General features: G+C 39.9%; 3 protein-coding genes across 3 annotated transcripts; all 3 read right to left on the reverse strand.

Annotated features, from left to right (window-relative positions):
* Positions 1–6,123: 6,123 nt before the first annotated feature.
* znf622 (zinc finger protein 622) lies at positions 6,124–14,024 on the reverse strand. Its single transcript, XM_062429593.1, has 7 exons — positions 13,920–14,024; positions 12,035–12,617; positions 9,853–10,146; positions 8,324–8,486; positions 8,102–8,220; positions 7,436–7,579; positions 6,124–6,695 (listed from the first exon to the last, which is right to left on the reverse strand). The coding sequence occupies exons 2-7, from the start codon at positions 12,609–12,611 to the stop codon at positions 6,562–6,564; spliced, it is 1,431 nt and encodes a 476-aa protein (XP_062285577.1). The 5' UTR covers positions 12,612–12,617; positions 13,920–14,024; the 3' UTR covers positions 6,124–6,561.
* Positions 14,025–17,142: 3,118 nt separating this feature from the next.
* Positions 17,143–19,243, reverse strand: LOC133990128 (uncharacterized). The gene has a single exon (XM_062428303.1). It carries the CDS (start codon positions 19,216–19,218, stop codon positions 17,143–17,145), a length of 2,076 nt encoding a protein of 691 aa, XP_062284287.1. The 5' UTR covers positions 19,219–19,243.
* Positions 19,244–19,307: 64 nt separating this feature from the next.
* On the reverse strand, positions 19,308–22,842 carry LOC133990130 (cytolytic toxin-alpha-like). The gene is made up of 3 exons (XM_062428304.1): positions 22,743–22,842; positions 19,389–20,849; positions 19,308–19,342 (listed from the first exon to the last, which is right to left on the reverse strand). Exons 1-3 carry the CDS (start codon positions 22,840–22,842, stop codon positions 19,308–19,310), a joined length of 1,596 nt encoding a protein of 531 aa, XP_062284288.1.
* Positions 22,843–23,467: the final 625 nt, after the last annotated feature.

The following is a 23,467-nucleotide window of genomic DNA, read 5'->3' on the forward strand; positions in this document are numbered from 1 at the left end:
CCGGGGAGCGGGCCAGTAATGGACTCTAATGCAGCAAAGGAAATTATCCACTCATGTCCAATCAGTACCTACGAGGCACCGATCAATACCAGGTCCCCAGGGCTCGGAGGGAGATCGGGATCGTGCTGAGAGGGGGGGGGGTGGGTGGGGGGGGGACTGCTGCTGAACACGCTTCGTTCAGGAGGGATGGGTGACTGAGATGGACTGTGGCTGAATTCACTGTCGGTTTTTACCTTCTGTCTGACAGCGTGGTGCCTGTCCACATAACAAATGTTTCAAAGGAACTTTATTATAGGAATTTATTATATTATGGGAATCTATCTACTACAGGAAGGGTTCCAGTTACGTGGGAGCCAATGGGAGAGAGGACCGAGCTCACATGACTACAGTAAAATCACACATTGGTGGGCGTCACTAAAACATTATCATCAAATATTCATTTAATCACTAGTCTTAACCCTCCTGTTGTCCTCGAGTCAAGGTAGGAAGGGAGGATGAAGGAAGGAAAGGAGGGAGGAAGGGAGGAAGGAGGAAGGAAGAAGGAAGGAAAGGAGGGAGGAAGGAAAGAGGGAAGGAAGGAGGGAGGAAGGAAAGGAAGGAAGGAAGGAAGGAAGGAAAGGAGGGAGGAAGGAAGGAAAGAGGGAAGAAGGGAGGGAGGAAGGAAGGACAGAAGGAAGGAACGAAGGACGGAGGGAAGGAAAGAAGGAGGGAGGGAGGAAGGAAGGACAGACGGAACGAAGAAAGAGGGATGGAGGAAGGAGAGAAGGAAAGAAGGAAGGAAGGACAGAAGGAACGAAGAAAGAGGGATGGAGGAAGGAGAGAAGGAAAGAAGGAAGGAAGGACAAAGAAGGAAGAAAGGGGGATCGAGGTTATATGAAGTTATTCATACGTTTATTTTCACATTTTAACGTCTTTAAATTTAAACTAAACCACATGGACACAATAAAATGTCACTGACCTGTACACCATACTGTATCAAATTAACTGTAGTTAATGAATCATTGTTTAAACTTTGTCTGAGAAAGACGGTATTAGGATTTGTGTGGTTGTAAAAAAAAAAAAAAGAAAAGCTTTTTCCATTAACACCTCATCAGTTCAGGCTAATGGGTCTATTTTTTATTATTATGCATCATAAATGCTGCAGATGGTTATTAATTAAGGGTTGTGAGTGTCTTTGTAATGTCTTTGTAACAAGCCAATAAGTCTGCGGTTATTAAGATTGATGAGTCATTACTAAAATGTTCTTCTGATTCAGATGCATTGCAGCTCTTTTGCAGAAGGTCAAAGGTCAAACAGGCCATTTCTGTGGTCTTCCTGATCAACATAAGTCTATAAAAATGAATAAGCACCAATAAAAGTTGAAATTTAGGGGGTAAAAATCAGGTTACCAATCAAAGACGCAGCTGATCATCTTCATCAGCACTATGTTGGTGTAGTTAGATCAAATTTGATTGACAGTTGCTAGGCAACATAGAGGGGATCGATGCCACAACGGTCATAACATCTGGATTCATGTCTCGTTAGAATCTGATATGCTGAAGGAGAAAAAAAAGTGACATGGTTTCCAAAGAAAGCCTCGCCTACTTCACACATGAAGAAGATGTAAAGATCATCAGTGTCTTTAAAAAGCTTTAAACAAAAGATGATGTGAATGTTCTGGAGGATATTTCACAACCTGGCAACACAAAAGTTATAACGGTCTCTAAACTAATAAAAGCTATTCTCGCGGCACGAGATCTCGTCACATACTTAATTTCTTCTTCTTCTACCTCTTCTACCTTTTCTACTTCTACCTCTTCTACTTCTTCTACCACTTCTACTTGTTCTTCTTCTACTTTTTCCTCTTCTTCTTCTACCTCTTCTTCATCTTCTACTACTTCTACAGTACCTCTTCTTCTTCTTCTTCTTCTTCTTCTTCTACCTCTTCTGTTTCTGTTTCTACTTCTTCCTCTTCTTCTTCTACTTCTTCTTCATCTTCTACATCTTCTTCTACTTCTTCTTCTACTTCTCCTTCTTCTTCTACCTCTCCTTCTACTTCTACTTCTTCTATCTCTTCCTCTACTTCTTCTTCTTCTTCTACCTATTCTACTTCTACTTCTTCTACTTCTTCTTCTTCTACTACTTCTTCTACCTCTTCTTCTACCTCTTCTTCTACCTCTTCAACTTCTACTTCTTCTTCTTCTACTTCTTCTACTTCTACCTCTCCTTCTACTTCTACTGCTTCTTCTTCTAACTTAATTTGGCTGGAGGACTAAAATCAGGAGATCATCAAAATCTTTTGGGTTTCTTTTTTGTGTGTAAATTTTAACTTGTGCTAAATAAAATAAACTAAAACCGATCAGCTTCATCCTCATGTGACCACAAACGTCTTTACTACATTTCATGACAATCTATCCAGTTGTTTTTTTTTAGATATTTCAGTCTGGACCAAAGTATTACACTCAAATTAAACCTTTGGAGCGTCTGAAGGAAAAACCATCCAACCTGGAGTGGACCCTGATTGGCTCTGAGCTCTAATTACTCTAATGGAGCTTTTCCATTATACAGTTCTAGCTCTACTCGGCTTTACTGGGTTTTGGTACCAAGTTGTTTTCCATTACTTCATAGAACCTCCTCAATGTGAGCGGGGTCGTCATAGCACGGCTGCACGAAACAAACACAAAAACAATGGAGGACATGGAGGCGGAAAAAAAAGTCCAGCACAAGAAAAAAAAAAAAAAGGGAATGAACAGGCTTTATATGACGGAGTATTAAGGCAAGGCAAAGAAAAAGAAAAAAAACAGGCAAAAAAAAAAAAAAAAAAAAGAAGCCAGGCACAAAAAAATTGGCAAAAAAAAATCTGGCAAAAAAAAAAATTGGCAAAAAAGACAAAAAAATTAAAGTTAGTAGAGCGACTGACTGCCAGCAGCTGGAGTGTGAGGGTGATTTTCTGAAGTGGTGCAACTGTATTCGTAACTGATGAATGTATCATATCAATAACGTAAAACCTATTCATTCTCTTTTTTTTTTCTTGTGCTGGACTTTTTATTTATTTTATTTTTTGCCTGGCCCTAAAACTCCGTCGTGCACTTGGAACCTCGTCAGAGCAGATACCAAACAAGTACCAGCTACCAGCTACTATCCCTGATGGAGAAGCAAACAAACAGTCGAGTAGAGCTAGAACTGAATAACGGCAAAGCCCCAAAGTTGACTGGATATGGAAAGTTTCTACTCAGGAGTAAATCATCCAAAACAGGGGGGTCAAACATGAGGCCCGTGGGCCAGAACCGGCCCACTGGGGGGTCCAATCGGGCCCACTTTGCTTCCTGTCTTCTTCTCCATCCTTCCTACCATATTTCCATTCTCCCTTTGTTTTTCTTTCTCTTTATTTCTTGTCCACTCTTCCTTCCTTCATTTCTTCCTTCCTTCTTTCCATTCTCCCTTTCTCTTTTATTCCATCCTCCCTTCCTTCCATCTTTCAATTCCTTCTCTTCCTTTCTTTCTTGTCCGCTCTTCCTTCCTTCCATCTTCCCTTTCTTTTTCTTTTTACCTTCCTGTCTCTTTTTCTTTCTTTCATGTCCCCTTTTCCTTCCTTCCTTCCCTCCATCTGTCCTTTCTTTCTTTTTCTTTCTCCTTCCTTTCTGTCTTCTCTTCCTTTCTTTTCTTCCTTCCTTAAATCGATGGTCTGGCTGTATGTGATGATCATCCCTCAGAAACAAACATCAGTCCAGCTGTTCTCCTCTCTGATGATTCCTCTCAGCCTTCGGCCTCGTTTCTCTCCTCACGTCGTCTTGATCAATTAGTCTCCTTCTCGCCGTCCGCCTGTCTACAGCCCCCCCCCCATCCTCCTCCTCCTCCTCCTCCTCTTCCTCTGTCAAACAGTGGCGTAGTGTTCGGGCAGAGTGCCCTAAACCATCGCGCCGCAAACACTCTCCCAGCCTGCTAAAGGAAGTGGAGAGCCTGCCAAAGATAAAGTGGAGGACCACAAACAAATGGAGTGAGTGAGCTCATTAAAGGGGCGGTGTGGTGGGTCAGCATCCTGCCTGAGACCGATCAGCTTTCCATGACATCATCCACACAAGGACCGGAGTCATTGATAAATCTGACGCACCTGAAAAAAGCTTCACGGAGGAGAAACTCAAACAGTCCTAAAGCAGAAGTGAACAAATGTCACCAAGAAAAAACCTCAAAGTGTCCAAAATAAAAAGTATGAAGAGAAACATTAGAGCAGGGGGGGTCAAACATGAGGTCCGTGGGCCAGAACAGGCCCGCAGAGGGGTCCAATCTGTCCCACTTTGCTTCCTGTCTTCCTTTTTTCCTTCTTTCCTTTCTTCCAACCTTCCTTCCATCTTTCCTTCCATCTGTCCTTCTTCCCTCCTTCCTTTTTTCCTTCCATCTTTCCTCTCTTCCTTCCCTCCATCTTTCCTGCCTGTCTTCTTTTCCTTCCTTCCTTCCTCTCTTCCTTCCCTCCATCTTTCCTGCCTGTCTTCTTTTCCTTCCCTCCTTCCTGATTGCCTTCTTTTACTTCCTTCCTTCCTTCCTCTCTTCCTTCCCTCCATCTTTCCTGCCTATCTGCTTTCCCTTCCCTCCTTCCTGATTGTCTTCTTTTCCTTCCTTCCTTCCTCTTTCTTCCCTTTTCTTCCTTCCATCTTTCCTGATTGTCTTCTTTTCTTCTTTCCTTCATTCCTTCTTTCTATCTTTTTAATAATCCGGCCCACATGACGTCATACTGGGTTGTATGAGGCCCTTGAATGAAAATGAGTTTGATCTCCATCATTAGATTATTAATAGCTTAGCATCAGTGTTAGAGCAGCATGTTACTGTTGTAGCTGCTGGAGGTGGAGCTAGTTTACACTACTTTATATACAGTTAGCTAGTTTAGTCCAGTGGTTCCCAACCTAGGGGTGGGGCCCCTCCAAAGGGTCAGCAGATAAATGTGAGGGGTGGTGAGATGATTAATGGGAGAGGAAAGAAGAACAAACTAAGTTCTGATACACAAATGTGTTTTCAGTTTTTGGACTTTTTCTCTAATCTTTGATTTTTGCTGAAATATTGGATCATTTGAACATTTATTGAAATGAAAGCATGTGAGAAGTTTAGAGGGAAAATCACTATTTGGTGGAGCTGTTAACAACTCATAGACATCTGAAATGTGAGCCGACTACACACTGCTGTCTGGTTTCATCTTTAACAATGTGTTGTATTTACAAAGCTTATAAGTAATATATATATTAAGTTATATTATCCATTGTGTCAAATCTGCATCTGAAAAGTAACTAAAGCTGTCAAATAAATGTAGTGGAGTAGAAAGTACAATATTTCCCTCTGAGATGTAGAAAGTAGCATCACATGGAAATACTGCAGTAAAGTACAAGTACTTCAGACTGTACTACAGTAAAGTAAAAGTACCTCAAACTGTACTGCAGTAAAGTAAAAGTACTTCAAACTGTACTGCAGTAAAGTACAAGTACCTCAAACTGTACTGCAGTAAAGTACAAGTACCTCAGACTGTACTACAGTAAAGTAAAAGTACCTCAAACTGTACTGCAGTAAAGTAAAAGTACCTCAAACTGTACTACAGTAAAGTACAAGTACCTCAAACTGTACTGCAGTAAAGTACAAGTACCTCAAACTGTACTACAGTAAAGTACAAGTACCTCAAACTGCACTATAGTAAAGTAAAAGTACCTCAAACTGTGCTGCAGTAAAGTACAAGTACCTCTAACTGTACTACAGTAAAGTACACGTACCTCAACTGTACTACAGTAAAGTATAAGTACCTCAAACTGTACTGCAGTTAAGTACAAGTACTTCAAACTGCACTATAGTAAAGTAAAAGTACCTCAAACTGTACTGAAGTAAAGTACAAGTACTTCAAACTGTACTACAGTAAAGTACAAGTACCTCAAACTGTACTGCAGTAAAGTACAAGTACTTCAAACTGTACTACAGTAAAGTACAAGTACCTCAAACTGTACTGCAGTAAAGTACAAGTACTTCAAACTGTACTGTAGTAAAGTACAAGTACCTCAAACTGTACTACAGTTCGTAGCGCTGACTGACTTTTTTCTTCATCTGAAATGAAATAAACACTTTGCATTTGTATTCAGTACTTAAAGAAACTCATCAAGCATCCAATAAATATGGAACACATTTATTTAAGTATTAGCAGCAGGTTTAATGATGTAATCCTGTCATTAGTTTATTAAAAACATGGTTTAAGGTATGGAACTGAATAGAGGGAAATAGGGAGACTTCCTATTTAATATCGATATATAGTTTTTACACAATCCATGTAGCTTCACAATAGTTATATAAAAAGATTCTTTGAGCCTCTTTTCTCCTCCGCTGATCCTTACGCTGTCCACACATTCAGTCAGCGTTACACACATGTCCGAAAGATGGAATATGTTGCTTTCCACGTAACAACGCTGGCTGCATTTACTTCAAAACACAACACAGAATTTAAGTTATAAAGTGATGTTTTACGCTCTGCTGCTGCGCTCGATGTTGTGTTTGAAGTCTTGTCTGTTGCTAAATGATGATGACGATGATGAAGGTGGCGGTCCAGCAGGTCCGGGTTTAGAACATAACTTGGGCTCTGAAGTGTTTCTGCCTGGTGGTGTTGTGATTGACGCCCATCTTCAGCATCCACTTAGACTTCATCATCTGTACGTACTGCATGTCTTTCGGCTTCTGATAGAACGAGCCGTTGCCTGAGAGAAAGAGAGAGAGAGAGAGAGAGAGAGAAAGTTTTTATTAATATTATTGTTCTTATATTTCATTGTGTTCTTTACTTTTAATCAGGCGGGGAGTTCCGGTCCTCTGCATTGAGGCCAACGTGGAAGTAACTTAAAACTGCATTCTATCAAAAGGCCACCAGGGGGAGACCGTTTTGGTGTCAAAAGGACTTCCGTCTCTATACAAGTCAATGGAGAATTCACCAACTTCTCACTTGATTTCTAACCTCAGTAAATGTTTTCAAAATGTGTTTATGGTCTCAATCGCTAGTTTAAAGCCTTCTTCGATGCAGTATGATGTTCATTTGGGACATTTTGGCCTCCCTGATTTTATATGTGACGATAAAGCAGGGTATGCATTAGGGCGTGGCTACGTCGTGATTGACAGGTTGATTGGTTCACAGGTTCAGGAGGGCGCCTCATGCTCCTCCTGATGCCCATATAAGTAGAATCCCTGTTATTATTTTTACCAGCATGCAACTGAAATTTTCTCGATGGCGCTGCTCAGATCTGATACTATTGGCCTCCGAGCAGCAGTCCACAAACCAATGGGTGACGTCACGGATGTTACGTCCATTTTATATACAGTCTATGCTTTTAATATTCTATTGCAGGGATTTAAAACATGAGTTATGATAGCTTTTACACTATTTATGAAACTGCTATACAAATAAAGCATGATAGATAGATAGATTAAATATGTGGTTGACTCTTACCTGTGTCTCCTCCCCAGCCGAGGGCTTTGTATTGCCTCAGCACTCTGCCGACAGCGTTCTTGTTGTGGGACAGAGTCAGCGCCCTCTGGTGGCCGAACCGCTGCTTGTAGTATCTCATGAGCGAGCGATGTCCGATCGTTGCGCCTGAGGAGACGTTTGTCACATGTTACAGCCTCAACACGTCTACTAAAGCTTTGAAGACACAAATATCTCTGCAGACAATATTTTATTTATACTGAGAATCTAACTGAAGTCATCTCTGTGTTCAAGGAAATATAAAGTATTAACACTTAACCCTCCTGTTGTCCTCGACTCAAGGAAGGAAGGGAGGAAGGAAGGAAGGAAAGGAGGGAGGAAAGAAGGAAAGGAGGAAGGAAAGGAAGGAAGGACGGAGGAAAGAAGGAAGGTAGGAGGTAGGGAGAAAGGAAAAGAGGAAGGGAGTGGGGAAGGAAAGAAGGACAGAGGAAAGAAGGTAGGGGGAGGAAAGAAAGAGAGAAGGAGCGAGGGAGGGAGGGAAGAAGGAAGGAAGGAGGAAGGAAAGGAGGGAGGAAATGAAAGAAGGAAGGGAGGAAGGAAAGGAAGGAAGGGCGGAGGAAAGAAGGAAGGAAGGTAGGAGGGAGGGAGAAAGGAAAAGAGGAAGGGAGGGAGGAAGGAAAATAAAGTCACCTGAAGGCAGAGTCAGCTCCAGCGTTTCGTCGTCGTACTCCAGACTCTTATCGTCAGGCAGCTCTTCATCTTCGTCCATCTCAGCATCGTCTCCCTCCTTCTTGTCTGGATAGCTGCTCCTGTTGGACCACAATCACAAAGATGCAGCGTAAATATCTGCTGGAACTGTGAGAGGAGATTTCATTCATTCATTCCCAGAGTTAGAATAAAACAACGCGCTACCTGAAATCGTAGAAGTCAGCGAACTCCAGCGCAGCGTCGGCGTCTGTGAAGAGCTTACAGTGGCTTTTGTCGATCATGTGACTCTGTACCGCTTCTGCCGAGTAAAACGAACGGCCCTTCTCGTTACACCACAAACAAACGTTCCCAGCACCGACTTTCTCCCCTGAGAAACAAGAAAAAAACAACATTAGTTTGAGTTTTATGTAACAACAGAAATAACAGGAATCATCTTTAGTGGACAGCAGATTACAACAAATACTTCTAATACCAAAAGTAAGGCGATGTCTTATTTTCCATAGACATAACAACTACTTAGTATATTTTCTTTCAAATATAATTACAATAGCTTTGTGTTTATAATCTTCTCTACTGCAGATTTATGTTAGGTTTGATGCAACCTGTAACAGGAAAAACTTTAACTTGCTGTAATGATTCCTCTTGTTCATACTGACCATTAGAAGATCCCTTCATAATGTTTACAATGGAAGTGATGGAGGACTAAATCCACAGTCCTCCTTCTGTGGAAACATGGATTTAAAAGTTGATCTGAAGCTAATATGAAGCTTCAGTCGTCTGAATGAGTCAAATCTTCATCTTCTAAGTTTCAACGTTACAGTGTTTTTAGTAGCAAAGTCTTTGTGTTACTTTACTTCCACCACAGCTCAACAGGAAACACTAAGAGGGAATCTGATGCTAAAAAGACTGATACTACATAAAGTACTACTACTACAAAAGTACTACTTCTTCTACTACTACTACAAAAAGTACTACTTCTACCGTTATAATTACTACTACTACTGTAAACATTTCTATTACTACTGTCACTAGTACTACTACAAAAAGTACCACCTTTACTAATGCTATTTCTGCTTCTACTACTACTACAAAACATACTACTTCTACTGCTACTATTACTACTACTACTACATGTAGTTTCCCACTCAGTAAATGTGTCAGATATCACTTGATATGACTAACTTATAGGAACATAAAATGAATAAGACATTTATACGCTAACCATTCTAACACATACTCTAATAATATAAAAGTACAATCAGTGAATATAAGACATTAGTATTACTGGTTATAGGAACATAAAATGAATAAGACATTTGTATTTTCCCATCACTAACTCAGACTGATGAAGCTCAATAGAATCTGATCATCTACTTTAAATGACTGTGTGGAAACACCTTGGATTTTGTCCTCCATCACTTTACATTGAAAGCACATTTGAAGGTTTTAATAGTCAGTATGAACAGGAGGAATGATTACAGAGACCTGGCAGCTGCTTTAACACAAACATGAATTGAATCTGTCCTCCAATAAAAACAAATTTGACTTAAAGTCCAGTAAATCTTAAGGGCCAGAAGATCACAACATTCTGACAAAGTTTATTTACTCTCAGAAAAACGACTGAAGTCTCACAACACAACGAAACGTTGGAGTTTACAGTCGACTGAAGCTTCACACTGAGCAGATGTTGTCCTCATGCACATTAACGCATCGTTCCTCAGCTCCCAACTCACCCAGGTAACGGACGAGGCCTCTGAGGTCGATGAGGAACTCCACATCGGGAATGAAGAAGCTGTGGGCTTTGGTCATGTGGGCGACGTTCTTCATCAGCGACTTGGAGTGATGAGAGCAGAACAGGCAGTCTGTGATGGCGATGGATCCCGGCAGAGCGGCGGGATGAGCGTCCGACAGAGCCGCCGAGTCTCCTCCTTCCTCCTGATCCATCGTCTCCTCTTCGTCTTCATCGTCCTCCATCTCGTCATCGTCTTCATCCTCCTCCACTTCCCCCTCAACATCCTCCCAATCTTCTGGAAGATTAGCACAGGAACATGATGTCAGCAAAAACTAATAACTGAAAGTGTACCTGAAAAATAAAGCTACAAGAGCTACATATATTTATTTTACAAATAATGGGAAGTTTTTAACCTAATTTAAATATTTTAAATGTAATTCACAGTCTCGTTGCACCAAAAAAACTCCACTCAAACACACGTTTACCTTCTTCTTCCTTCACATTCATCTGCTTTCACCTTAAATCTCAGTTTTACAACAAGTATCTACAGGCAGGATTTCAGTCATCACAACTAGTTTGACACTAATATTAATAAAAGCGGATCATTTTTGTGTCTGGAGGAGATCCTGAAAATCTTCAAAATTGATCATATATCATATTTTGTAGCTGATTATCTTGTTTTTTCTAAATGTCTGTTGTAGAAATTAACAAACCAGAGAAAGTTGTAGTTAGAAACTGAATGAAAGAGATTTTCTGGATGTTGAGTTTGACAAATGTGAAGAGTTCTGTTTAAAGGAAAAGTTGATAAATCCCATTAAAAACAGTGAAGTGATCACACTAACAAATATTTCCTGTGTATCCACATATATTTGATTGTTTTATGTGACTTTTAACAAATACTGGGATATTAATTCAGTCGTCCTCTGACATACAGCACTGTGCAAAAGTCTAAAGCCACCATTAGATTTGTTGTTTTAGCAATGTTATAAAGACCGTATATAATTATTAAATCAGTCTCTTTTATTAGAATACAACCAGAAAGTAACAAACAGAAGAAAATAGAAAAGAAGACAGCTTCTAAAGGCTAAAGTGGCTAAAGTATTTAGTGTGAGCAACAGCAGGAACCTGGCTTAACCGGACCTGACGCTAATCACCAAACTAGTACGTCAACAAAAACACACATACACTCACCTGATGAACAGTACAAGTGCAATACAGTTAGAAGGACAAGTGCAATTTACCTGAGCATTATTTATTACTTTAACCTATATTTATGCAGATTTTTGGTGCTGCAAACGAAATTTCATTGTGTTTTTATATGCAATGACAATAAATATCTATCTGTCTATAACATTTGGAACAGCTCCTCGAAAGTGTGAGAAAAGTCTCAGAGAGAAAACTAAGGTTACGTCTCTCATTGCTAACATGATTGTGAAGGAAATGCTCAGCGTTGTTTATGACGGGGAGAAAAAAACAATCCAGGCTGTTATATTTTTAGGGGTCTGTAATGGCGCTTTTCCACTATACAGTTCTAGCACTACTCTGCTCGACTCGGTTTATTTTGCGTCTCCATCAGGGATAGTACCTGGTACCTGGTACTTGTTTAGTATATGCTATGCTGAGGTACCAAGCGAACCGAGCCGATACTAAATGTGACGTCAACAGACTGCCGGCCTCTAAGCCGAAACAAGAATCAAACCCGGCATTTTTAAATACCGGCAACAATAGTTACAGCGATTAGTTTCTCTTCTCTTGCTTTGTGTGAGACCGAAAGCCTCATACAGCAGCAAGTACACCATCGCCTCCATGTCCTCCATTGTTTATGTGTTTGTGTTGGGTATAAAATGAAGTCACGGCAGTCTCGCGGAGCCGTGCTATGATGACCCCGCTCACGTTGAGGAGGTACTACAGTAATGGAAAAGGTTCCTGGTACCAAACCGAGTCGAGTAGAGCTAGAACTGTATAGTGGAAAATTGCCATAAACCTGTAAGATTCTTCCTTTTAATTAATGAGTTTGTGTTAGTAGTTAGTTTTTGATGCATTATTTATTGAGGTCTAGTGAATGTCTGCATGCAGCGAATCTTCGGTTATTCGTCGGTTTTACCCACCTCATGCACAACCTTAGTCACAACATGAAGAAGTATATCAGTGATGTTCTTTATGGTTTTATTTCACCTCCTCACCTTCCTCCACTGTGGCTCCTTCTTCTTTCTCTCTCCTCTTGGCTTGCTCCTCCAGCCACATCATCCTGGGAGGTTTCTCCGGCTTCTCCGCCCCGGGCCTCTTCTCTCCCTCTGACGTCTGAGGCTTCTCTTGTTTGGCCGGGGTCGACCTCTGCTGTTCCTTCAGGGCCTGCTGCAGCGCCTCGTTCCTGGCGTCGTGGTCCGGCTTCTCGTCACCGAGCCCCTTCTCCAAATTCTTCTCGTTCATCTTGTCCACTTTCCTCTGGGCGGCGAGCACGGCCTGCTTCTCCGCCTGCTGGTGTTTGTGGGACTGCAGGTGGTTCTGGTAGGCGTTGGCGCTGGAGAACTTCTTGCTGCAGACGGCGCAGCCTTCACCCACCGCCGCATCGCTCAGCTGCTGTTCTGCGGCAACCCGCTGCGCCATGACGCGCTCCTGGAAGTTTTCGGCGGTGACGGGTGGCATGTCGGCCACCTTGCGCTTCAGGTTGTAGCGGTGCCAGTCGGTTTTGTAATGCGCTCGCTGGATCTCGCCGTCTGCGAAAGCCACTCGGCAGCTGATGCAGGTGTAGGAAGCCATGGTGACCTGAAGATAAGAGAGGAGAGTCAGGTTAAGATTAAGGCAGCAACTAAATACTATGTTCATGATTCATCTGAGGATTGTTTTCTTGACTGATTGATTAGTTGCTTTGGTGAAAACTGTTGATCACCGTTTCCCAAGATGAAGGTTTCAAATGTTTTGTTTTGTCCACAAACCAACGACTTTACAGTTTACTGTCATAGAAGACCAGAAAATAGTCACACTTGAGAAGTTTGAACCAAAATATATTAAGATTATCTGCTGAGCCTCATTATTTTATGCTTTATTTTAGTCTAGCTTTTTGTTCTCTTTATCTCTTTCTACTTTTCTGTAGTTTTTTTAATTCTCATTGTATATGGGTTCTTTCTTTTTGTTTTTATGTAAAGCACATTGAGTTTCCCTTGTGTATGAAATGCACTATATAAATAAAGCTGCCTTAAACACTGATGCTCCACTATTAATAATCTAATGATGTCATATATAATAATATATCAGTCAGAGGGACCAAACCACTACTTTTACTGTAATACAGCATACTACATCACTCATAATACTGCAGTACTTTTACTGTAATACTGCATACTACATCACTCATAATACTGCAGTACTTTTACTGTAATACTGCATACTACATCGCTCATAATACTGCAGTACTTTTACTGTAATACTGCATACTACATCATTCATAATACTGCAGTACTTTTACTGTAATACTGCATACTACATCACTCATAATACTGCAGTACTTTTACTGTTATACTGCATACTACATCACTCATAATACTGCAGTACTTTACTGTAATACTGCATACTACATCGCTCATAATACTGCAGTACTTTTACTGTAATACTGCATACTACATCGCTCATAATACTGCAGTACTTTTACTGTAATACTGCATACTACATCATTCATAATACTGCAGTACTTTTACTGTAATACCGCATACTACATCACTCATAATACTGCAGCACTTATACTATAATCATACATTTTTACTTGAGATTGAGTATTTTTAAATAGCTGTCTTAATACTTTTACTTAAAGAAACAACAAACAATACATCTTCCACCACTCTCCGTTAACATTTTAACTAATTCGGGTTTATATAATATTAATTAAACTTGTGTATCATCTAATATTGTTGGTTGGGTAACAACATGAAAAGCTATAATGTCATAATAATATAATTAATTAGTATAAACAGGGTAAATATGAACTCACCATGTTAACATTAACCAGAAACCGTCTTTACGTATTTAACTATAAACATTCATAATAATACAGATAATATCAGGTTAACTTACCTCTTCTTCCAGCGGACTCCTCCTGATTAAAGAACAGATGTGTTTTTAAGGTAACTGTTTGTAAAAATGTGCTGTTGTCTAACACGAGGGAAGCTTCCTGGTGACCTTTACACTTCTTCTTCTTCTTCTTCTTCTTGATGTGTTTGCTAAAGTTTGCTCACTACCGCCATCTGCTGCTCCAAGTGGTGCAACGCAGCAACATCTACTTTCCACTAATTCTAAAAATACACAAGACGTATTAAGACCTTTTACTAATACAGCGGTGTAAATCATACTTAAGTAAGTGTGCATAAATATTAGCAGTTAAATCTACTTTCCACTAACTCTAAAAGTTTTAAGACCGTTTACTAAAATGTGGCTCACTACCGCCATCTGCTGCCGTAAATGGCGCACTGCAGCAACATCTACCTTCCACTAACCCTAAATGCAAAATGCACAATAATACATTTCTATATAGACGGAGGACTGTAGATTTTGACTGTTATCTTAATGAAAAATTGTGAATCCATCCTATAGTTACTACTTAGTATCTGTCCTTAAATCAGAGTGAGGAGTGTCACTATTTTTGACTATCTTTGTTTTACTGAGGAAATAAGAGACAACAGCTTGAAAACTATATTATTGTGCTGCAGATGCTTTAATTATTGAGCCAGATGGACAGCTGTTGAGAAAGCATCTGTAAGTTAACTCTTAGAAGTCTTTAAAACACATTTAGTTCCCTTCAGTAATGAACAGGAAGTCGCCTGTTTTACTTCAGTTAAAGTACCAACAACAGTGTAAAAGTACAACAAGTAAAAGCGTTTTAATATAAAAGTGTATTTTCTGAAGCAGTGACCAATATTCAGTTTTGAAAGTATTTGATGCAGAAAAGTATTTGTTTATTAGATGGCGACATCTGCTGGGCAACTTTTGGTATTACTTTGTATGGATGGCTTAGATCTGAGACCATGATCACTTTCATAAGAAGTACTCTCTTCAATATGGTCTACGCTATAAAACTGATCACTTTTTAATAAAGATTCTCCAAATACTATGGCAGAGACTGTGTTCAAAACCAGCCCAACAGCTCTCTGATTAAAGTGTTTAAATGTTGTGGAAAGTTTCCATGACATATTTGCTTTGAAAAGTCAATGTTGTGTCTGGTAGTCTGCTTTGTTACTTGAGGCCATGCTGCTTATATGGATGGTAGAGTTATTACATATTTCTCATATTATAAGACAACTCAAGACAGTTATGAATGCAAAGTTAGTCATGTGAGGTTAGAAGTACTGTGCACAAGTTAAATTTCATCAAATGTGGATCCAATAATCTTGCTGGAGGTTGATCTGAATGCTACAAGTTGAAAACTGATAATTACAGTAACTTGCAAATCACAGTACGGAGACATAATTATGTAAAGCTTATATCACCTTCAAAGAAGCTGATTAGAGTTGAATGTCCAACATCTGTCTCTACAGACGGTTTTCTTAAAAAAACACTTTACAGTAAGTAGGAATTATCAAGTCTGAGTATGAAGACACACAAACACCCATTCATTATCTTTTTTTGTTGTTGCTATTTTACATCTTATAACACTAAGTTTGTAAACATATAACTGAATGCAGTCATTTAAAACAAACTATACAGGCAAGAACCTAAATATTAACATATAACATAAATAGCAATAATAATATTCTACAGAAGGCCTTAATGGTTGCACCTGTGCTATGTGAAACCTAAACTCATATGAAACCTTTACATGACCTGAAAATCTCAACATTACCTGCAGTAAACAGTGTGAGCCAATAAGAAAAAGGAGAGCAAACAACCCATATCCAACAGAACTGATTTATTATTACATCTCAGTCACAGAATATTTTCAGTTTAAATTTCAATATGATTATTTGTATGTCATCTCTTGTATTGAAGGTTCAATTGGGCAAGAAAAGGCAATAAAAGGAGACAAATACCGCAAAAAATTTCATAGTTGAAATACAATCATAAAATATTTCATAGCATAGTAGCAGTTTATGTATTTTAACAAAGCTTCAGAGATGAGAAACGCTCAAAACAACAAACAAAACGTTACTAAACCCAAACCTTAAACTTCCTTACAAAAACAAAAAATGAAATAAATGACAAAGCTCTTACCTAACCTCCTAACTGAAAACAGGAGAAAACGATTATAAAAGAAAAGGGCTTCTCACTCCTACCATCTGCTACTGCTAGTTTTAAATATTTACATTTTAAAATGAATGTGTCCACGTTTTTTATATGTTATTATTTTCATATTTTAGATGAAAAGAAGACTTCACATAAATCTACAAGAAGCTCTGATAGTATGAACACATGCTGGTTCTACTTACAATCAATCAATAAACACACAAATCTAAACAGCAGAGGAACAGCCTCCATTGTTGAGGTGGAAGAGTGGAAGGAAAAGCTAATGTCAGCTGTCCCTTCAAATGATCCAATCACAGGACACCACCTGCAGCTCATCACACATATAAACACTGAATGTACACACTGAACAAGAGAGAAGAGAGAGATCTAATATAAACACAGCAATGAAACTTCATAAAGTGCAAACCTCTGTCATCTTTTCTGCAGTTTGATCAAATTAAACCAAATCAAGAAATTATTCATGTAAAATAAGCAGCAAGTATTTGTATGTACTAACATCATAAAAATGAAAAAAGTTACAGAGACTACAAAACTCAAAACAATGTCTTAAATGATAAACATAAACATGAATGGTGCCAATTTGTATAAGCATATTCTAGTTTCACTGTTATTTCGCTCCAAACATCTGTGTGTCAACAACTGATGGCACCAATGCTCCTGCTGATGGACTATATTAAATGAACTGAATAAACAAACATAGATAAGGTAATGCTTACACAACATCAGGTCAGTGTGTTTCTTGTCCAATTATAAAACTGTTGGATGGATGGCCATGAGATTTGGTACCTTCATGATCCCTAAATAATTAATTTAACTTCCACCAGCTAGTCAACATTTCCAATTAGCCAACAGAGCTTGTTAATGTCAAGAAGTTAAGACAGATTTCCAGTTACCATACTAACCTGAAGTGTTAGTGGTAACGTGTAAGATATCACGCTAACTTTTGCATGATAACTTGATTTTAAATTGAATTTTTCATCCACTCATCAGTTTTGTTCTGGTAACAGGAATTACAACCTCACAATGCTGCCAGAATGGTTGCATATTGTCCTGTTCTTCCCTAAAGTCCAAAGAAATTTCGAAATTTCGTCATTAAACCTTTCTTTTCGTCTTTCTTCATTTTTTCTTCTGATAACTCCTCCTCTGTTTTTGTAAGCTTATCTCGTTTGGGTATTTTGGAGATGATTTTAGCTTTGTCCTTCATGGCCTCCAGAGACTGAATTCGGGCCTTGTAACCCTCTTTGGCCTCTGACTTTTCTCCTTCAATCAGCATGTCAATGTACTCTGGAGTGGTCAGAGGGTTAGGCCTGAGGGCGATCTCTTGTAGACGAGTTATAGAGTGAGCTGACTGATCCATGAGGGACACTATCATCTGTTGAAGGTGAACAATCTCTTCTTCTTGCCTCTCAATCAGTTCTTGAATCGTCAGCTTTTCTTTCGTAGCATTTTCATACCTGTCTTTTAACTCCTTCACTGTCCTCTTCTCTTTTACTGAAACATACTCCCACCTGTATGTCTGGTTGAAATGCACACTCCAAACGCATTTTCCAGGGCAGACAGTGCACATTCCTGTTCCATCCATTGATGCACAGCCACGTTTTGCAAGATCATTGGCTATTCCACATGGGTAGTGGCATGTCACTGAACATTTCTGGCAGTTGGTAATGAACTCTCCTTTGTTTGTGAGCTGTATTTGGACTGGCTTAATAATATCCACCTCAATCTCAAAGTTTTCATTTGAAATCATGACTGTTTCATGCTCTTTCATTTTTTCTTTTGTTGTCTTAATTTCTTCAAGTTTTGCTAATCCAGCTTTAACTTGCGGTTGCAAACCTTCAACAGCTGCTTCGAGGTGCTTTCGTTCTTTCAGAACCTCCTGGGTCATGAGTAAGCTTTTGGTTTTCATTTGACCCAAAACAGTGAAGAACTTCTGCATACTTTTGGCACCCATGTTCCAAAACATTTCATCAAACTTCTCATCATCCTCATCAGAATCTTCCTCACAGGTCCTGTCACTGCTGCATCTGTTGTCTGCAAACAATGCAGAGTTGTTGAATTTGAAGTGAACTGGAAGCCCTGAGTCTTTTTTGGGGCATGGAACCCCAGAGACGTTTATTGCCTTAAGAACCGGTGGCTGCTTACCATCTGCGAAAGTCACCAGCATCTGAATGTTCTCTGCCACATCTTTGCCAAAAATGGAGAGCACTGAGTCGAACACATATCGCTGTGTTGCTGTTAGTCGTGCAAGAGAGGCCTGAGTAACAAAGCACACTGCATCAATCTCACTGACTCCATTCTTAGAGGTGAAAAGCCTCCGGATTTGCTCTGTGATTTCTTTGTCTCTTCCAATTCCTCTTGTATCGCCAAAGCCTGGAGTGTCCACAATGGTCAGAGAGAAGGGGGTTTGAAACCCGTCTTGGTGGTTGATTTTGTACACATTCACTTCAGAGATCTGGCTTTCAGCTTGTGATTTGGACTGATCCTCATCAACTAATTTAAATCTGAAATCATCCTTCCGATCTACACCAACAATGTAGTTGATCATTCCATTGATGAGAGTGGACTTTCCTGATCCAGTTGCTCCAAGAAGCATTATGGTACGATTTTGTCTCCTGTTTTCTTTGCCAAAGTTATATGTCCGGCAACCATCTATGTTCATGTCTTCTTCTTTCAGAGGCAGTTTGTAAATTGAGGGGGATCCACAATTTATTCTCTTGCTAATATGTTTCATGAATTCAGCGAGACGTGCAAATTCACATTTTTTTGTGCAGACATTCACAGTGATGCTTTCTTTGCTTCTACCAGCTACACCACAGTCACATCTGACCCTGACAGCATATTCTGTCTCTGACTGAAGACCTGAAATTATCCCCTTTTCAGTTCTTGACACCATTTGGTTCCACTGGAGATTTTCTTCTTTCACCTCTTTGTCTGTTTGGGCATACTCCACGATGTAGCTCAAAATGTGGACATCTTGTCCAATCTCTGCAGGTTTCTCCCAGCTAACTGTTATCTCACTTGAGTTTGTTTCAACTTGAGGTTTTCCAGGAGGGCTGCAAGGTAAAGTTTTAATGTGACCACTGACTTCACCAGCTGGTCCAACACCTACTGAGGTCACTGCTCTGCATCTGAACATATACTCTGTGTTAGGAGTCAGACCGCTCACTTCTTCAGCTTTTGCTGCTGTTGTTTGTTTCCATCCATCCTCTCCACTGACACAGTACTCTACACAGTAGGAGGTGATGTTCTCTGCTCCAAATCTTGGTGTAGAGATCTTCAGTGTCACACTGTTGTGGGTTACATCACCTGCTGTCACTGTTTCAGGCTTTGAAGGCGGCTCAAAGTTCTCACTGACAGTTAAGCCGTCTTTATGAAGACAGATGCTTGAACCTTTCTGTGTCTCAATTGTTAAACCCACTGTCAGGAACTTTATGTTCGTATTCTCTTTGTTGGCCTCTGCAAAATCACTGAACAGCTTTGCTTTGTTCCTCATTGCTTCTGATACTTCTTTTGAGGTGTACCATTGTTCCTTCTCTATGTCATGACAACGTGGATCTTGAGGGTCGTCTGGTTTTAATTTTTGTTTTAAGTAGTTTGATAAAGCTGAGAGGTACGGTTCAGCACTTCCCAGTGAGGTGAAAACAAAACACACAGCATGTTCTGCATTCAGGGTTTCCTCATTAAGATCATTTTTAGACTGGACGATCTGGGTGTTTTTCATCGTTTTGGTGTAAGATTTTAAGGTGCAGATTTCCTTCTCTTTACAGTCCATCCACTCGTTCAGGCTTGTGTTGTTAAAAGGAGAAGATTGTCTCTTCTTCAGGATCTCTGCCAGCACAGCCTCCTCTTCCCCTCCTCCCCTGATTGATGGAAGTTTCTTTGCCAAGGTTCGTTGGAAGTCTAGTTTGAACTCAGAGAAAAATTCTCTAAAAGTTTTAAGTTTTTTACCAATCTGTGGGAACTGCTGTGCAGTGGTGGTTCTTATTGCATCATTGCATCTCATTTCCAGCTCAGTGAAGTCCTCCAGGACACTCTGGGATTCCTGCACTAATCTTATACTTATCTGACGGACGAGTTTAGCAGCTTTAGAATCTAAAATCACAAGTGGCAGCAGCCAGACCTTCATTGGTACAGCATTTTCTCCATTGGTTCCCAGCAGTTGTGGCAGGCTTTGGTAGACTTGTACAGCATCCTGAAAGGTTGTCGGTGGTTTTTTGAGTAAAAAGTCTCCATGGAATTTACAGGAGAATTTCTCAACCTTTTCAATGTCCTCATCTTCCATTTTCAAGGAACCTTCCCCCTCTATTGTGATGAGAGGGATTTTTTGGATCATCACGTTCATGTTGCCCTGAATGTCTTGATGACTTTCTTTATCAGAAACCTCACGGTCAAAGACAAAGAAGGCTTGTGCTCCATGAAGGATTCCTGTGACTACATGTGTTGCTATTCCTTTATCAAAGACATCTGGATGTTTCACATTACCTCTTCCAAGATGGCTCATTGACAATTCTTGGAACTTTGTGGTTGTTTTGTAATTCAGTGTTAGTCTGGCCTGATTTTTGGATGTTTTATGATCATTCAGGTAATTAGCCGATCCTTCAACCTCTACCAGTCCAACCAAGAAACTTGTTTTTAGAGATGCTTCAACCTTTAGCACTGAAGATTTTTTCTCAATTGAATCAAATGCAACTATCTCAAACTCACTGTTATGTTTTGGTCTTTCTCTAATACTTTTTTCCAGATCATTGTGGTCCCATAGTGTCATGCCTGCAAAAAAGAAGAGTATAAGTTAAACTGTTTTTTATTGCATGACAGTAAGATTTGATAAAGTCTTTTAGATACAATCTGAGCTCAGTGTTAGTTCAGGTAGGTCACAAAGTCAGGCTAAGCTCACAATCTATGCATTCAAATGGCAAATCTCATACAGGGGGCCTTATTTAAGCTGCTTCAGTCTACCTACACCTCTGCTTCCTTCACAAGCCGCTTCCCACATCCACCTCAGCTCCTCCTCACATGCTGTACTTGTCTTTCTGTTGTCATTTTTCCCTGCTCCATGTACAGTGCCTATAAAAAGTATTCACCCCTTGGATGTTTTCCCCTTTTATTGCTTTTATAAATTGAATCATGGTCAATATAATTTGACCATTTAAACAAATATTTACAAAAAACAACTCTTTAATGTGAAAACAGATTTCTACAAAGTAATGGCAATTAATGAAAAATAAAAAATGTACAATAGGTGATTACATAAATATTTACCCCCCATAAAGACCTAATTCAGTAGAGGTCCAACAAATTGTTGCTAGTAGTTTCACAAATAGTGAAATGGAGGTCACCTGAGTGCAGTGAATGTGTCACAAGTTATTGTATTATAAAGACACCTATGTCTGGAAGGCCCACTCACTGGTTAATCAGTATTCCTGGCTACAATTACACCACTCTTACACCACAACTCCAAGAAAAGGTTATTGAAAAGTATAAGTGAGGGGGTGGATACAAAAAAATTCTAAGTCACTGAACATCCCCTGGAGTTCAGTTAAATCCATCATTAAGAAATGGAAGGAGTATGGCACGTGTGTCAGTCTGCCTAGAGCCATCCTCACAAACTGAGTGACAGTGCAAGAAGGAGACTGGTGAGGGAGGCCACCAAGACATCTATGACTACTCTGAAGGAGTTTTATGAAAGAGTAGCAAGGAGAAAAAAACTGTTGAAGAAAACTCCTATTAAATCTTGACTACAGTTCACCCAAAGGCATGTGGGAGACTCTAAGGTCAACTGCAAGAAGGGGATGCTTCTTTGCAACAGGCCCTGGAAGGCTTGTAAAGGTAGAGGGTAAAATGAATACAGTAAAATATAGGGAAATCCTGAAGGACAATCTGATTCATTCTGCAAGAGAACTGCGGCATTGGAGAAGATTTATTTTCCAGCAAGACAATGACCTGAAGCATGCAGTGAAAGCTACATAGAAAGTTTAATGACAACAAGGTGAATGTTCTGGAGTGGCTGAGTCAAAGCCCAGACCAATCAATCCAATAAATAATTGGACTTGGCTGGACTTGAAAAGGGCTAGTCATGTCTGATCCTCCTGCAATTGACAGAGTTTGAGCAGTTTTGCAAAGAAGAATGGAGTAAAGTTGCAGTGTTCAGATGTGCAAGCCTGACTGAGACCCATCCACACAGACTCAGTGCTGTAATTACGGCCAAAGGATTTACTAGCATTTACTAGATACTGAAGGGGGTGAATATAAATGCAATAACCTATTTTACATTTTATATTTTTTTATTCATTGGCATTACTTTGTAGAAATCTCTTTTCACTTTGGCATTAAAGAGGTGTTTTTTGTAAATTATTTTTTTAAAGCCAAATTATATTGACCTTGATCAATTTATAAAAGCAATAAAAGGGGAAAACATCCAAGGGGTTGAATACTTTTTATAGGCACTGTACATGGAGCAGGGAAAATGACAACAGAAAGACATGTACAGCATGTGAGGAGGAGCTGAGGTGGATGTGGGAAGCGGCTTGTGAAGGAAGCAGAGGTGTAGGTAGACTGAAGCAGCTTAAATAAGGCACCCTGTATGAGATTTGCCATTTGAATGCATAGATTGTGAGCTGAGCTTGACTTTGTGACCTACATGCTTTACATGTGAACTCTTACCAGGGATGAGTGAGTCTCTGCGGCAGTCATACAGCATCCCGAGGCCGAACGGCCGGCCGAGTGCTGCCATCTCTATTGTTCTGCTGGCTTCAGAATCCATCTCAAGGTCTAAAACAGTCTGTTAGTTCACTCCTGTGACTCTGCTGATATCCAAACTGGTAGTCATCTGTCAAGATAAATAAAGTAAAATATCAGGCTTCACAGGTAATGTGTCATTGTCAAGCTGTAAACAAAACATTGACATATTATCACCATATAAGTTGTTATGGGGGATGAGTGTTTTGAAGATATATGAAGTTTTATAACTAAGTTCAGGAACAAAGACTATGCCTCATACCCCCTCATTTCTGCACAAGAACTACTTAAGTCACACCTTATCAGGCAATCACCTCGAAGTCTCTCCGAAGATATCCGGCCGGGCCATCGCCCATCCGAAGCACGCGCTCAACCTGTTTGACTTCAATTTTCACCACTCGGACAGAAAAGTCCACACTCTTCCAACTTTGCATGGACTGCAGAAAAACACCACACCTTAGACAGCCACTTTCTACCCGCTCAAAGGAACTTACACCAGCTGACTTCCCTTTCTCCTTCTCGTTATTCGCGATGCCATCAATTCTGTTTTCCCAGACATAAGGTCAGAGATCACCTATCCATAATCCTGGATTTAGCTTTGGAATTCGTTGGCAACGGTTTTCTTTATACCTGACACATTCTCTTTACGT

The sequence above is a fragment of the Scomber scombrus genome, chromosome 11 (genome assembly GCF_963691925.1).
Source record: "Scomber scombrus chromosome 11, fScoSco1.1, whole genome shotgun sequence".
NCBI lineage: Eukaryota > Metazoa > Chordata > Actinopteri > Scombriformes > Scombridae > Scomber > Scomber scombrus.